This window comes from Grosmannia clavigera, assembly GCF_000143105.1.
Source record: "Grosmannia clavigera kw1407 unplaced genomic scaffold GCSC_160, whole genome shotgun sequence".
NCBI classification, from domain to species: Eukaryota; Fungi; Ascomycota; class Sordariomycetes; order Ophiostomatales; family Ophiostomataceae; genus Leptographium; species Leptographium clavigerum.
Genome location: NW_014040779.1, coordinates 208040 through 221800, shown reverse-complemented (window position 1 = coordinate 221800; position 13761 = coordinate 208040). Strand labels below are relative to the sequence as shown.

General features: G+C 57.4%; 5 protein-coding genes across 5 annotated transcripts; 2 read left to right on the top strand and 3 right to left on the bottom strand.

Annotated features, from left to right (window-relative positions):
- Nucleotides 1-3935: 3935 nt before the first annotated feature.
- Nucleotides 3936-4247, top strand: CMQ_4921 (uncharacterized protein; the record flags this gene model as incomplete). The annotated part of the gene is made up of 2 exons (XM_014315857.1): nucleotides 3936-4079; nucleotides 4149-4247. 2 exons carry the CDS (start codon nucleotides 3936-3938, stop codon nucleotides 4245-4247), a joined length of 243 nt encoding a protein of 80 aa, XP_014171332.1.
- A 946-nt stretch (nucleotides 4248-5193) lies between these two features.
- Nucleotides 5194-5870, bottom strand: CMQ_5047 (uncharacterized protein; the record flags this gene model as incomplete). The annotated part of the gene is made up of 2 exons (XM_014315983.1): nucleotides 5194-5344; nucleotides 5611-5870. 2 exons carry the CDS (start codon nucleotides 5868-5870, stop codon nucleotides 5194-5196), a joined length of 411 nt encoding a protein of 136 aa, XP_014171458.1.
- A 203-nt stretch (nucleotides 5871-6073) lies between these two features.
- Nucleotides 6074-7870, bottom strand: CMQ_5062 (sugar-lactone oxidase; the record flags this gene model as incomplete). Its single annotated transcript, XM_014315998.1, has 1 exon — nucleotides 6074-7870. One exon carries the CDS (start codon nucleotides 7868-7870, stop codon nucleotides 6074-6076), a length of 1797 nt encoding a protein of 598 aa, XP_014171473.1.
- A 1163-nt stretch (nucleotides 7871-9033) lies between these two features.
- CMQ_5025 (rad21 rec8 n terminal domain containing protein) lies at nucleotides 9034-11354 on the top strand (the record flags this gene model as incomplete). Its single annotated transcript, XM_014315961.1, has 4 exons — nucleotides 9034-9052; nucleotides 9117-9153; nucleotides 9218-9496; nucleotides 9560-11354. 4 exons carry the CDS (start codon nucleotides 9034-9036, stop codon nucleotides 11352-11354), a joined length of 2130 nt encoding a protein of 709 aa, XP_014171436.1.
- Nucleotides 11355-11627: 273 nt separating this feature from the next.
- CMQ_5075 (signal sequence receptor alpha) lies at nucleotides 11628-13735 on the bottom strand (the record flags this gene model as incomplete). Its single annotated transcript, XM_014316011.1, has 2 exons — nucleotides 11628-12406; nucleotides 12505-13735. 2 exons carry the CDS (start codon nucleotides 13733-13735, stop codon nucleotides 11628-11630), a joined length of 2010 nt encoding a protein of 669 aa, XP_014171486.1.
- Between the last annotated feature and the right edge of the window lie 26 nt (nucleotides 13736-13761).

Genomic DNA, 13761 nt, shown 5'->3' with positions numbered 1-13761 from the left:
TGGCCTACTATGTAACTCACCTAATTCACGTAGTCGTAAGTCCTCCAACAGACCCAACCGACCTGGGCTGCCAGGATCACAGCTGGTTGTGACAGCTCGCCATCTTACCAGACTCCGTACTCGTACAAAGTACGGGTTTCTCGTATCTTACGAGTAAGATACAATGCGGTAGGGACAGCCGCCCCTCGCGCTCTGACCGGTCTGCTTCGTGCACGCAGAGATAGCCACACCGGTCGCAGCGAAAACCTGGCGGCCGGACGGACGAGAGACGGATGAGCGACAGACAGGGGGTCCAGACACCAGGGCAGCGACACGAGGGAAAAGCGGAATAGGCGGAAAGGCGGAGCCACGGGAGGTTCCCGACGATTTGACGTTGTCCCGTAGTATGGTGTACGAGTATGCGCATGCATCGCCATCACGGACGAGCAGCAGGCAGAAACCGAAAATAGGTCACTTGGGTGGCTGCTTCCTTCCGGGGTCGATCGCACTTTCCTCCGACACCTGTCGCTCGCGGTCTTGCGGTTTCTTTGCAGATTGGCAGCTTCGCCCATGTTTCTTCTATTTTCATTCCTTCTTCTGCCTACTTCATCTGGTTCTCCTTTCTTTCACGGATTCCTCCGTACTTCTTTCTTCTTTTTCCTCGCCCTCTACGGAGTCTCTCTCCACACTACTCTCACACCACCCCTAGCTGACCCTTCCCCCCCAGTAAACCCCCCCAGCCAAGAAGTCCTCCCCTCCTCGGCCCCATCACCTTCGCGTCTGTCACCTTTCTCACAGCCCTTCTCTCGCCACTTGAGCCGTTTGCTCGTCCGTTTGCCACACCTAACCAGGAGCAAATGTAAAATAGGGGGACACACACACACACACACACACACACCATAAGGCTCCAGGCCGGCCAGCTCGTCACAACAGCCGTTGGTGGACGGACGGGCCATTGGGGATGCCTTCCGGTTCTGTCTCGGCCGGCCAGGACGGCAGCGCCGTTTGGCCCGGCAAGGAACATGTCCAAGGCACAGCTCTCGCCCACCAAAGCACTACATAGTACGGAGTATAGTCCACAGCACGCCTCGACCTGATATCGGTCCAGCCATTGGACGGCAAACGACATGCACAGAAGTGGATCTGCCAGGCCGATTCCATTGCTATGGATTCGGTGATGCAGTCCTTGTAGCGCATCATGTTAGCAGTACAGGGGTCTGCTAGGGCCCATACGCAATGTGGAACTGAGAGGTGGAAAAACGTGTCAGTGCCAGCAGCCCATGTGGACCCCCCTCCTTCTCTCTCCCCTCCCTGTTTGTACGAGTACGTACGTACTCTCTCTGTACATACGAGCACTCGTACTTAGCATGGAGTACTCCGTACACATACGATATTCCCACCTTGCTTTGCGCCTGTCCACTTTTTACTGCTCTCTATTGCGCTTGAAATCATACCCCCCCCCCCTCTCTCGTATCTCGTGCGGGACTCTTTTTACTCTTTTTACTCTTTTTCCTTATGTCGTCCACGCGGGACTTCAGCTGCCAATACCGGCCTGCCGGCAGTGTTGATATGGTGAGCTGACCGAGCTGGCTGGCTTCTTTAGCCTGGCCAGGCGCTCTTACAAGGAACATCCTCATTTATCTGAAATTCGCACCATCTCCCCCCCCCCCCCCCCTAGCGTCGACGGGAATGGGGAGAACAGCCGGACAGTCATGCAGCACAGCGTCGTCTTCAAACGCCGCAGCCGCTGCCGCTGCCAGATCCGCCCTCATCCTTGCGAGACGTGGACACCTGCCCGGGCTGCTGCTCTGGAAAAGTCTCGCGCAGCCCAGCTCTGCTGCCATGACGTGCTAACCGCGGCTATGGGTTCACCTGGTGGAGAGGCCACCTGGCCGCGGCGATGAACCCAATCACCGTAGCTTCTCTCACCATTTGTGCACCGGCAATCTCCTTTTCGTCGTCATGGTCTTTTCTGCTCGCCCCCTGTCATTCGCTTCGGCCCACTGCTCCAGCAAATGGCCTCACACTCTATCCGTCGTTCCCTTCACCTTCACCGTCACCGTCTCTCAGCTGCGAGGACGGACGGCTCGCAGTGGCGCTAGCTGTCCTCAACTCTGACTTGCATGCAGCTGCTGCATTCCAGTGGTCCCGAGCAGTCATGTCGCTTCCCAGCCCCCGGTCCCGGCTGGTCCCAGCAGGGTGTTCTGCATGTTCGTTCCCACCACACAACTCCCAGTCAGCCCCCGGCTCGCCTCCGCTTGCTCAACTAGTGGAATCTAGCGCCAGGGTGCTTAGCGGACTGCCGTCTCTTACTCGCTGCCTATTTCTATAGCTTGCCAACCCTCCCACTCCAGCTAAAAGTACGAGTACGGAGTACCTCGGACCACACTATGCCGCTTTCCGACTTTACGCCCTAGGCCGTCCAGTCTAGGGGAACCATGCCGTCCCCGCATGCTGCGAGCCATGAGAAGCCAGGGCACTGTCTACTATCTTACATAGCACGTATGGAGTGCCTCACCTCTCCGGGCTCCCATGGCGTTCGTTAGTGCCTGGTTTTGTCTCGGAACACTAGACCAGCCAGGAGCGATATCAGACACAGAGCGAAAAGAAAGCATCATGGACAAGGATGGGCGGGGCCGACGTTTTGCAGGCAAGAGGCTCCAACCTGCTGCTGCTAGAGTGTCCATTTTTTTCTCTTATTCCCTTTCTTATTTCTTATTCCGAGCAGACGTTTCCCACGCCCCCCCCCCCCCCTCCCCTTCTCTCCCCCTAACGCCCTCAAGCGTGGCTTCACGTCGGACCAGAGAGCACAGGGAACATGCCGTGTGCTCCGTACAAGCACGAGCAGAGTTGACGGGCGAACAAGTTGCGTGTACGCTGGGTTCGCGATATGCACGAATAGTTGTGGGGCCAGCTCTGAGCAACGCCGTGGCAAGTCGTCCGTTTCCCATCCATATGCGCAGCTTGTCTCTTGTCGTTTTTGTGTCTCGCCAACGTCTATAAACATCTCTCCTCACACAAACAAACTGCTCCCATCCCACACCCTTACACACACCTCCTGTCTCCCATCATTCCATATACCCCCAAATTACACGCTCGACATCCCCCACTGCTTGCAAACCGCCTCTGTCAGCACGAAGTACGGACCAGTCGACCTTGTAATAAAAACCTTGGATCTGGGAGCCAGATCATCGTTCCGCTCCGTCTGCGACTCTCCATTACGTCCCCTCTTCTCTTACCTTCCGTGCCTATCGTTTCCTTTTTCGGCCAGGGAGCTTTGTTCTTCTTGATCTCTGCGTTCTGTCTATAGTAGCCATTTCTCTGCACAATTTCCGTCTTGCTTGTTCGTCCTCCGCCTCTTCTCATATTCTGGGACCTCCCGTCTGGTTCACCTGTTTGTCTGCCTCGAGCTGTCATTTGTTTGGCTGGCTGTTCTTGCCGTCTCGGATCATTTGAACCCTTGTACACTCTCACCCATCGCTTTTTTATTACGTCCACATTCACGCACGCTCCCGTCCGTCTCTTGTCTCGCCGTCCTCGTCTGCTCCCACGCAATGGACACCCACTCGCTCCTTGTATTGGGTCATGGATTCCCGAGTATAAAGCCAGAAGCTGTCGCCTGCTGCTCTCCCATCTACGACATCAGATCACAGAGCCAGCTTTCGCACAAACTTCCTCTTGACCCATATGCTACTCCATACCGGCAACATCGGCAACACGAGCACTCTCACCAGCTATTAGCAATTTGTCTTGGAGATATATCCCCTTGCCTTCACAACACTCAGATCTCTCGCCTTAACCTCAAGTGCTTGCAGCAACAGAGACATCCTCGGCATCGCCAATCAAGACCAACAGCAACATCCGACTGCACTGGTATTTTGGCACTGCCCCCAACAAGCATCTCACTCCGAGCAACTCGCCTAGCAGAAGACCATTGCTGTCTCCCCCCTAGCATCATGGACCGCACACAGATCGCACACCTGGATGATGAGAGCTTTTATTCGGTTGAGGATACCTTGCCCGATCCATTCTCGGCCATGCATCCAAACCCTCGCTTCCACATCCCGGCGAACGGGGATGAAGGCATTCGCAGTGTACCTGTAAGTTCTTCTTGGGGGATGGGGCTCTACATTTGTTGAAAGAGCTCTCGAGACTGACACCTAATGCAGCTTCCCGGTGTGCGTTGTCCAAAGTGTGCCAAGGATGGCAAGGAGGTCTGGGTGATACCTGGCCGTGCCTGTGGCTACTGTGGCACAGCTTGTGTGTAACAGAGCGAACACAGCGCAGCCAGGCTCTATTTTTATTTGAACAACGGTTCTGCTTGCCCGTTTTCTGTTATTCTCTATTACAACAAAAAAGCGCTGGGTAAAAGACTGATGAGCGTGTAATCCGATTGGGCAGGACGCAAGTCCGATGGAAGAGAGAGAATCGACCGACGGCTTACTCAAGGGAACGACAGACTCTCTATGAAGTTTCGCTGTAATTTCTAATATTCTTCTTGTCTTTGTTTGCTCCCGTTGCCTTTTTTTCTCTCCTACTTTACAATAGGCATGTCAGTGTGGAATCGTGGATAAGGCGATCGGATGGGTGGACAAAAGGCACGTTTCGGCGCAACATCCATTTCTGTTTTCTTGTTTCCCTTGGCTCGACTCTTGTGTTATTGCAACGATATAATATGGCAAAGCCAACGGAGTGCTGGAACTAGAGGACACAGGGTGTTTGGAAGAATACATTTGCTGTATGGAAACGAGGCAAAATCCATGAAGAGTTAAGAGCAAGTGCACCCATCGAATTGTTTGCATGACTTTCACCCTCCCGCAAACGATAGTGGCGACGAAGCAGTACGACAACACTGGGCCGTGGAGTGAACCAGGCAATCCGTGCACCCTGGTGGCAAAGCGTAAGTCTCCAACCCTACACTTTTGGCGGTTAATTCCCAGCACTGATTGGACGTCGTCGCTGCAGGTTGTCGTACAAGATGGACAGAGTGTGACATAATTCAGCGGAGGAGAGGTCCCTCTGCCTACAGCGTGTGGCCTGCTGTATTTTGCAGGGCAAATTGGAAATGGATCGGTTTCCCATCTCAATATCGGACGGGCGATCTGCATCGTAAACGAGAATCGGGCGAGAAACAAGGACGAATGGAAGCGGTGCATTAGGCGAGAAGCCTGTATGTGGCGGGCGGATCGCTTTGAATCGCTCTGTCGGGTGCTATCAGGTCTGCTCTGACCTGGCGATCGGCTGTCTGTTGCTGCTCTTGGACGCCAGCTGCGAGAAGCCGGGATCCAGGCGCCGGGAGGCACAGCCGTCTGCTTCCGGAGCCAAGACGGCGAGAGATGTGGCAGCCAGAGAGGTGGGATCTTGTCTGGATGCATTGGGCCGTTATCCTCTTGTCCTACACGACACAATCCGTCAGGCTCGCACATGCTGACGACGACAAACGACGATGACGACGATGGTGCATTCGCACCTGTCGGAGCAGAAACGATGCGGTGCCTCTCAGACGGCCAAAGATCATGCAAGTCGCATTGTAGAGCTGACGTCTCAACGGTGTGAGGGTGCTACAGGCTGGGCCACGGCAAGATAAAAGCTCCGAACGAGGCGGCACGACATTGCATGTGGGCTAGGCACCTGAGCTGTGCGTAGCCGTCTGCTGTCACTCCTTTAGAGTTGTGCTTTGCCGCTCGCATGCGCCTAGTGCCCGCCATCTCCGTTGTCGGAGGCTCACGGGACGGCGGATGGGATGGCCGTCCGTCTCGCTGTGTCTGGAGTACAGGTGGGACGAGGCCGTGACAGGCCGGCTCAGACACCCTTGCAATGCTACGGCCGCTGTTGTGTCCTGGCTGATCCAAAGGACTTGTTACCGTTCCACGAGACAGGGCTTCGTGCATGTTGACTGTCTGCCAGAGTAAGCTGGCCCGTGAAAGGGTCCGACGATGATAATGCGGCTCAAAGTAAACATCACGTGCATCTTACAAATCATCACATCACATGACTTGGCAGACCATCTACGATGCACACGTGGTAGAAGAGATTTATACGCAAGTATATACAACAGGCGTGAGCGAGGCCAGCCGGACAGACCAAGAGCCGGCTACGACTCCGCTGGAGCCAGCTCACCGGTGATGCAGACACCGCTGTCGACATCAGCAGCACGGGAGCGCTCGTGTTCCTCGAGAGGCAGCGGGGGTACGTCGCTGCCGAGAAGGTAGCGGCGGTGCCAGGGGCCGACGAAAAGGCCATCGGGATCAGCCTGCTGGCGGACGGCGAGGAAGCGCTGCAGGTCGGAGCCGTAGGCGGCGGCGATATCGGCGTGTTTGGCACCAAAATTCTTTGCCCAATGGGGACGGCCGCCAAGATCGCGCATGAGCCACTCAAAGGCCTCGTAGTAACGGTCGGTGCCTGGAGGGTCGGCAAAGTAGGGGCGGTACATGATGGCGTTGAGGTAGAGGGTTGGGCCGTCACGGACAGTGGGATCGAGCAGGGGACGGCAGTCGAGCTGGTCGTCGGGCTGGTGGCGAGCTGCAAAAGAGCCAGGAGCAGTATCGGTGACGCGGACCTCGACGGGGGCGTGGACGTAGAGGCCGTCGGCCGAGAAAGGAATGCGGTGATCGACGTAGGCGGGATCTCCAGGCTGCAGACGGTTGAGCCAGGCGCCGAGACGGGCGAGAGCCTCGGGGCCACGAGCCAGCGGAATGGCCCATTCGTTGACGTACTGCGAGTAGAGGCAGTTCATCAGCAGGGCGTGGTCGCCGGGCTGCAAGCCGGAGGTGGTGGTGCCGGCGCGGAAGCCATATTGCATGCCGAAGACGAACCACTCGACCCATGGCAGAATGCGGGGGATGAAGCGGGCGAGGTAGAGCAGGTTGTGGTAGACGAGGTAGCCGAGCCGGCTGTCGTAGTAGCTGACGGCCGGCACGTGATCAGGCTCGGAGGAGGCGATGTTGGCGTCGTCGGCAGCCCACACGACCGCACGGCGGGTGTAGGGGAACCACCAGACGCGGACAAAGTGAGCCTGGGTCCAGAGGAGGGAGTTGCGGGAGGAGGACGTATTGATTGTGGTAGGGTCGGTAGATTCGGAGGATTCGGAGGAGTCGGAGGATTCGGAGGAGTCGGAGGATTCGGAAGATTGTGGCTCCGACTTTGACTTCCCAGCAACGGAACGCCAAGCCGCAAAGACAGCCTCGTCCGAGTCGACCGTCTGGGACCAGCGCAGCCGGAAGGCCGGTACGACGCGCAGGGTGATTTCGACGACGATACCGAGCGCGCCCAGCGAGATGAGCGCAGCCCGGAAGAGGTCACCGCCGGCCGGCCGCGTCAGGGCCACGGTGCGACCATCACCGAGCGTGATTCGCAGCGCCGCCACGTCGTCCGACAGCAGGCCGTGCTGCAGGCTGCTGCCATGGGTGCCCGTGGCCAGCGCGCCGGCCAGCGACTGCGCATTGATGCTGCCGAGGTTGGGCAGCGCGAGGCCGTGGCCGGCGAGAGCGGCGCTGAGGTCGCGCAGACGGATGCCGGCCTGAACGGTGACGAGAGGTCTGAAGGCAGAAGAGCCGGAAGAAGTCAAAGTCTCATCCGGTGCTTCAATCGACAAGACCCGGTTCAGGCGGTCCAGGTTGACCAGCCAGCTGCTCGTGCACGTCATGTCCGACGGCGAGTGTCCGCAGCCGGTCGTCGTCACGCGCCGACGCCGGTGTCGCGCCAGCCGCACCACCTGTTCCACCTCGGCCACCGTGGCCGGCTGCACGAACAGCTCCGGCCGTGATCCAAACGTCCGCGCCCACGTCGCGTGCACGTAGCCGCGCTGCGCATGGAACGGCCCCGTTCCGTCCGCCAAGTCCACCCCATCGTAGGCTGCCGGGTCAAACGCTGCCATGTCTGCCGCGGCCATGGCGGCTGTGGTGGTGGCGATGGTGGCAGTCGTGTTGACGATACTCTGCTTGTGCTGGGAAATGGTGAAAAACAGCTGCTGATGCACTGTCTGGCACGGCCACGGCTGCACACCCCGGAACACAAAAACAGTTGGCGAAGAACAACCACCGCACGAGATGCGCAAACTATGCAGGAGACCAAAACCGCGCAGAACGGCTAGGCCATATCGCATCGGCCTCGAAGCTTTCCTTCACGTCGTCCGCACGGAGGGGTCCTAATAATGGTGGGGCCAGATCCACCAAGCCGGCTTGACAGTCTGCTACGGCCCGGATAAATGTTTATACGACTGCCAATGTTTTTGTGGGGTCAGAAAAAAGGCCCTTAAAAAGATTAGCTTAGAGAGAGCTTCATCCTCTTCTTTTTTTTCTTCTTTCTTCTTATTGCAAGTACTGCTCTCTAGATGGGGGTACTCTCCGACTCCAAGTGGCGTCCGTAATACGGTCAGCTGGGCTGCTACAGGTAAGATAGATCGATTGCATCTATTTGCTTCCTCACCTCCCAAAGGACTTTTTGATGAGAAAAATTTGCGATTGATGGCAAGTTGGTGACCGCAACGCCTAGCTGGTTATACCGCTTGCTCACCTGAAATTTATTTCTTACATATTCTGAACATGTCCTTTGGGAGAATTCTGTGCAGAAAGTTTTCGCAATGCTGTCTCTTTGGCACAGAAGCTGACATCTCACAGGTCACAAAGATAGACGAGCCGCTATATCTGCATGAAAATAAAAACTTCCACTACATGATCAATTGTCCACCGTAATCTATGCTTCTGTGCTCGCTGCAAAAACGCTGTAAAGGCTGCCTGCCGTCTGCAGACTCGGTGACACGACCGCGAAAACCCACTAACGAGTCACGCGCCGATTCGGTCATATGTAGTCGCGTCTCCCACTGCTCAAAGGTTCTCAAGTGAGAAGGAGCTTCCTCTGCTAGACGGGTGTTTGACCCCTCGTGCGGTCGTCGCTTCTTCTTCTAGTCCGCACGCAGTCCTACGCGTTCTGCCATCCGATCGCGAGCTGTAAGCTCTTAAAAGTCGCGCCTCTCATGCATTTGTCCCAACTTTCCTCACTCCTGGCTTATATCGACAGTTCCATGAACGTAGGCCCTTTGCTTCACTGCCCAACATGTTTTACAGCACTGAAAGTATGTCGTGTCCACACAGGCCTGAATATTGGCTGCGATTACCTGCTGACAGCGATCTGCACAGTTCTCTCAAACAAGGGCTCTGCTTTGTCCACAGTTTGGTAAGCCTGAATTACGTCTGCTCCTGGCAACACCGTGTTACCGCTGCAAACTGACTCGGCCTAGGCGGGCTGGCAACACTGCTCCTGGCGCCTCAAACACCGGCATTCGGCGCAAGGCCGTTCTCGAAGTCGACATTGAGCAGGCCTGCGGCACCATCATAGAGCCACCGGGCGCCCCGATCGCCTTGCGTCTGCAGGGAACGCTCTTATACGGCACTGCTCGCATCTACCAGGAAAAGTGCCGCTATGTCCTCACTAACAGTGAGCGAATCCAGCGAGCCATGGTCAAGCTCTGCAACAGCTACCTCGATAGCAAAATCGACAAAAACGCAGGCAGAGCCAAGTGCGTACCTTTTCCCCATGCTCTCTTGTCTCTCTCTACCTCTCTCGGCTGACTGGTCACAAGGGGCGTTCAGATCGCTCTCCCGGATGATCCCAGCTTCGACTTGGATTTTCTGCAGCTGCCGTCGTTTGATTTCAACGCAGCCGAGGGCGTCTCCTTTGTCTCCCAGTCGCGCCAGGATTCCTGGACAAACATGTCGATCCTGTCTCGCCAGTCCAACCATTCTCTGCTGCCCCAGATTGTCCTCGACGCCGACTCATCTGGCCCTCACTCGTACGCCGGCGATTTTCAACACCCTGCCTCAGGAGCCTCTAACATGCAGGACTCCCCTACGCCTTTTGGCCGACAGCTTGGTGCTCCAGAGGAGGAGGACACTCTTCTGGCCGATGTAGGCCTGTTCATTGATGAAAATGGAAACATTGTCGAAGAAGAGCTGCGCTCTGAGCCCCAGCTGCCAGCCTTCCCACCGTCTATGTTTGACGCAGGCTCAGATGTCGCTGCCAAGGCGAATGCAGCTGATGAGCTGATGGTAATGGATGACGACGGACAGATTGTCCCTCCAACCCAGCTGCCTATCAATGGCCCAGCTGCCGCCGTCACGGCCCCGAAAGCCGTCTGGTCCTCACAGACATCCTCATCCTCTCAGACGTCCTCTCAGACGTCCTCCTCTCCAAGCACTGTGCAATCCAAGCAAGCACATGCCAGGATCCAGCGGGTGCCCAACTATGTCGATGAGATCACACAGATCCCACACGAAGAATATTACAGCTGCGTGAGAAACTATGCCGACAATATGCGGCGAGCGGCAGATCGTAGAGACCATGCCCGTGCCATTCGACGTGCCAACGATGTTGCCAAGAACAGAAAGACTGCGTACGACTACAGTCTCGGCCGCGGACTCTTCAGCATTGCGGGCGATGTCAATCGGTACTGCCCCGACCACCCCCTGGCACAGATGTTCTCAGGCGACGCTCTCGAGCAGGCACTTTACGGCGACGCACTGCACCAAGCCAAGCGGCGAATCGTTGCTACAGATGAGCCGAGCACACCCGCCAGACGTGGTGCCGGGGCTGGTTTTGCTGTTCCGGGCAGCGAGGACCAAGACATCGAACTTGGTCGACAGCCGGCTTCAGCACTGTCCGACAACCCTTCGCTGCAGCTGAACCGGCAATCGTCTCTTGTTCTAGGCTCGTCAGCTCAAGGAAGTGCGCAGCGCAGCGCAGGATTGAGCCGTCCACTTCCCAGCAGCGGGCAGCGCAGCGCAGAGCGCGCTCTCGACCCCAGCTTCATTGATCGGTACAGCGATGATGGCCTTGACTTGTCAGTGCAGCTGCATAGCAATTCCGTTGACGGCTTCCTGCCCCCGGGCAGCTCGCCGCCTCGACCCGACATCCAGGCAATCAGTGCAGCGATTGGAGAAGAGAAGCAGAGCACCTCTGAATTTCTTGGGCTTGTCCAGACGAAAGCCACTGCGGAGGGTGTTGTGAGACCCGGCCGCCCAACCCATCTCTGGGTGGCGTTTGACGATATCGTAGCGCCGTTCAAGGGAAGCACACCGGCTGTGGTTGGCGCCTTTATGAGCCTGTTGTCGTTGGCAAGCTCCCGGCAGCTGCGTATCCATCAGGACCGCGAGAACGACGATCGGATCGACAGAAGCATATTCATCGGCTTGAAAGCCTCAGAGAAGCAAAAGCCGAGGAAGCGGCGTTTCCAAGAGATGAGCGACGCTGGTGTGGCCAGCCAGGAAGACCTCATGAGTGGACATGTCTTCCCGAGCGCGGTCGAGGCGGAAAATCTAGACTACAGGGACGGAAGCGATATGCAGGATGCAGAGGCAGGGGCCGTCGAAGCCGCTTGATATCAGAGGGTGATCTGTCATGGGTTATGGGTTATGGGACATGGGGAACATGGAAAGGTTGCGAATCGAAGGCGATTGTTGACGTATCTGATGGGATATAATGGAGCATGAAGGGATGGGGTATCTGATATTTAAAAGGGACAAAAGCACAAGGAGTTGCAGACAGACAGTCAAGTCACACATGAGGAGATGAGGGAAAGAGGAATCGTATGAATAGAAGACTAAGGCATTAAGTTGGAGGGGCGAAACACGAGAGCCTGCAGTCGCCAGTTCTCAGTCGTTACTCAGCAGCCGTTCGACCGCCCACTTGACCGAGAAATTGCGTAGGTCCGAGTAGTGCTGGCCGACGCCGACAAAGAGGATGGGAACGTTGGTGGCGTGGACGAGGCTGACGAGAGTGCCGACCATGCCGCCGACGGTGTCGCACTTGGAGATGATGAAGCCGTCTAGCGAACGGTTGGAGCCAAAAGCCGAGTTAAAGCTGCGGGCCTGAGCAACGGAATCGGTTCCGACGAGAGCCTCGCCGACCATGAGGATCTTGTCGGGATGGGCGAACTTGGCAAACTTCTCGAGCGACGACATGAGGCGCTGGTCGTTGTGGCGACGGCCGGCCGTGTCGATCAGCACGACGTCGAAGCCCTTCTGGGCGGCAAAGGCGACGGCATCCTTAGCCACGGCTGCCGCGTCCTTACCGTAACCGCGCTGGTAGAGCTCGACGGCGGAGCCGTTTTGATCACGTGAGGTCAGCTCTTGGAGGTTGCGCACGTGCACAGCCAGTTGCTCGACAGCGCCGGACCGGAACGTGTCGCCGGCTGCGATCAGCACGCGGTAGCGGTTCTGCAGTAGGAAGAAGCAGATCTTGGATAGGTTCGTCGACTTGCCCACGCCGTTGACGCCCACGATCGAGATCACGTAAGGCCGTGGCTTGCGCAGCGAGGTGACTGGTGGTGCTGTCACGGCATCGATTTCGCGCAGCAGGTCCAGCGACGATGTCGGGGTCAGCATTTTTGTCAGGGCTGCTTCAAGGGCCGTCTTGACGCGGGCATTTGTACCTGTGATGTTAGCAGGGAAGGAAGGAGGAAGAAAGAAGCAAAAAAAGGGGGAAAAGAAGACGACATAAGAATTATGAAAGAAACGACAACAAACTCACTTTCGAAATTGCCCGTCTTCACGCCGACCAGATCGGCCTCGACGCTCTCGCACAGCCGCACAGCCGCCTCGCGCGCCACATTCTTCCGCAGCAGATGGTCCTCCATGCCCTTCATGGCCTTGTCGAGGTCCTCCCGCGTCAGCGTCTTGCCGCCGACCACGTTGCGGAACAGGCCGCCTATCGTACTCAGCCCCGACCCCAACAGACCGCCGGCACCCGAGGTCGAGGCCGCAGCCTCAGCTTTGGCCTGCGACGCCGCCTTCTTGCTGGCCGCCGCATCCGCCAGGATCGAGTGTACCTCGCTGTCCAGGTCCTTGAGCACGAACTGTCCTTTGGACGTCTTGGACCCCCATGTGGCTGCGTCCACCTGCTCGAGCGCGGACGACCGCACAGCTGTCGTCTTGTCTGCCGCATCCAGCGTCGAATAGTCCAGCTGAATGTCGTCCTCCTCGTCTGCCATGCCGTCGGCCCCCCACTTGCGTCCCTTCTTGGCCGTCTTGGCCGTCTTGTCTTTCTGCTGCTTGCGCACTGCCTCGTCGCTCGAGTAGGATGTACCGGCAGCGGCCACGTGATGCGCCTTGCGCGCCCGCCTGGACACCTTGGCCAGCGGGCTCGGCTGTGCTGATGTTGTCGTGCCGCTACTGCCGCCGGCAAAGCGAGGCGCTGCATCTGTGCTGCCGCTGCCGCTGCCGCCGGGCGTCGACGGCCTCGAGGTGACCGGCGTGTCGATGGGCGTGGACCCGGCCGAGTTATCGTCGGTCAGCACTCCCTTGGGTCGAGCTGCATCGGTCTTGAGCGGTCGTGTGTCCGTTGACGCAGGCCCGCCTTCGAGCTCGTTCATCTGCTGATCAAAGTAGTTATCGAAGCGCGCGCACTCGACGATGGTTGTGTGGGGCCGCGTGAGCTGTTCGCCGTACAGGCTGGCAAAGATGGTCTTGATGTTCTCGACCAGCTTGTCGATCCACGACAGGTGGAGGAGCGACTTGTAGACAGCCACAAAGATGATGCCCAGGTCCTTCACAAAGGCCCACTTGACCGCGTACTGGTCGGCCAGGTATGGTGCATGGCTGCTGCCCGAGGCGATCTCCTCTTTCGTGACAGCCCCAGAGGCATTCTCTTCGATGAACACGTCGGTGATAAACTTGTTGACTATCGCAGGACTGACAAAGGCGTAGTTGCGCGACCAGAGAACCACGCCCGAGGTGGTGACGATTTCAAAGCTGTCCAACATGGCTGTGGCGCATAACGAGGAACGAG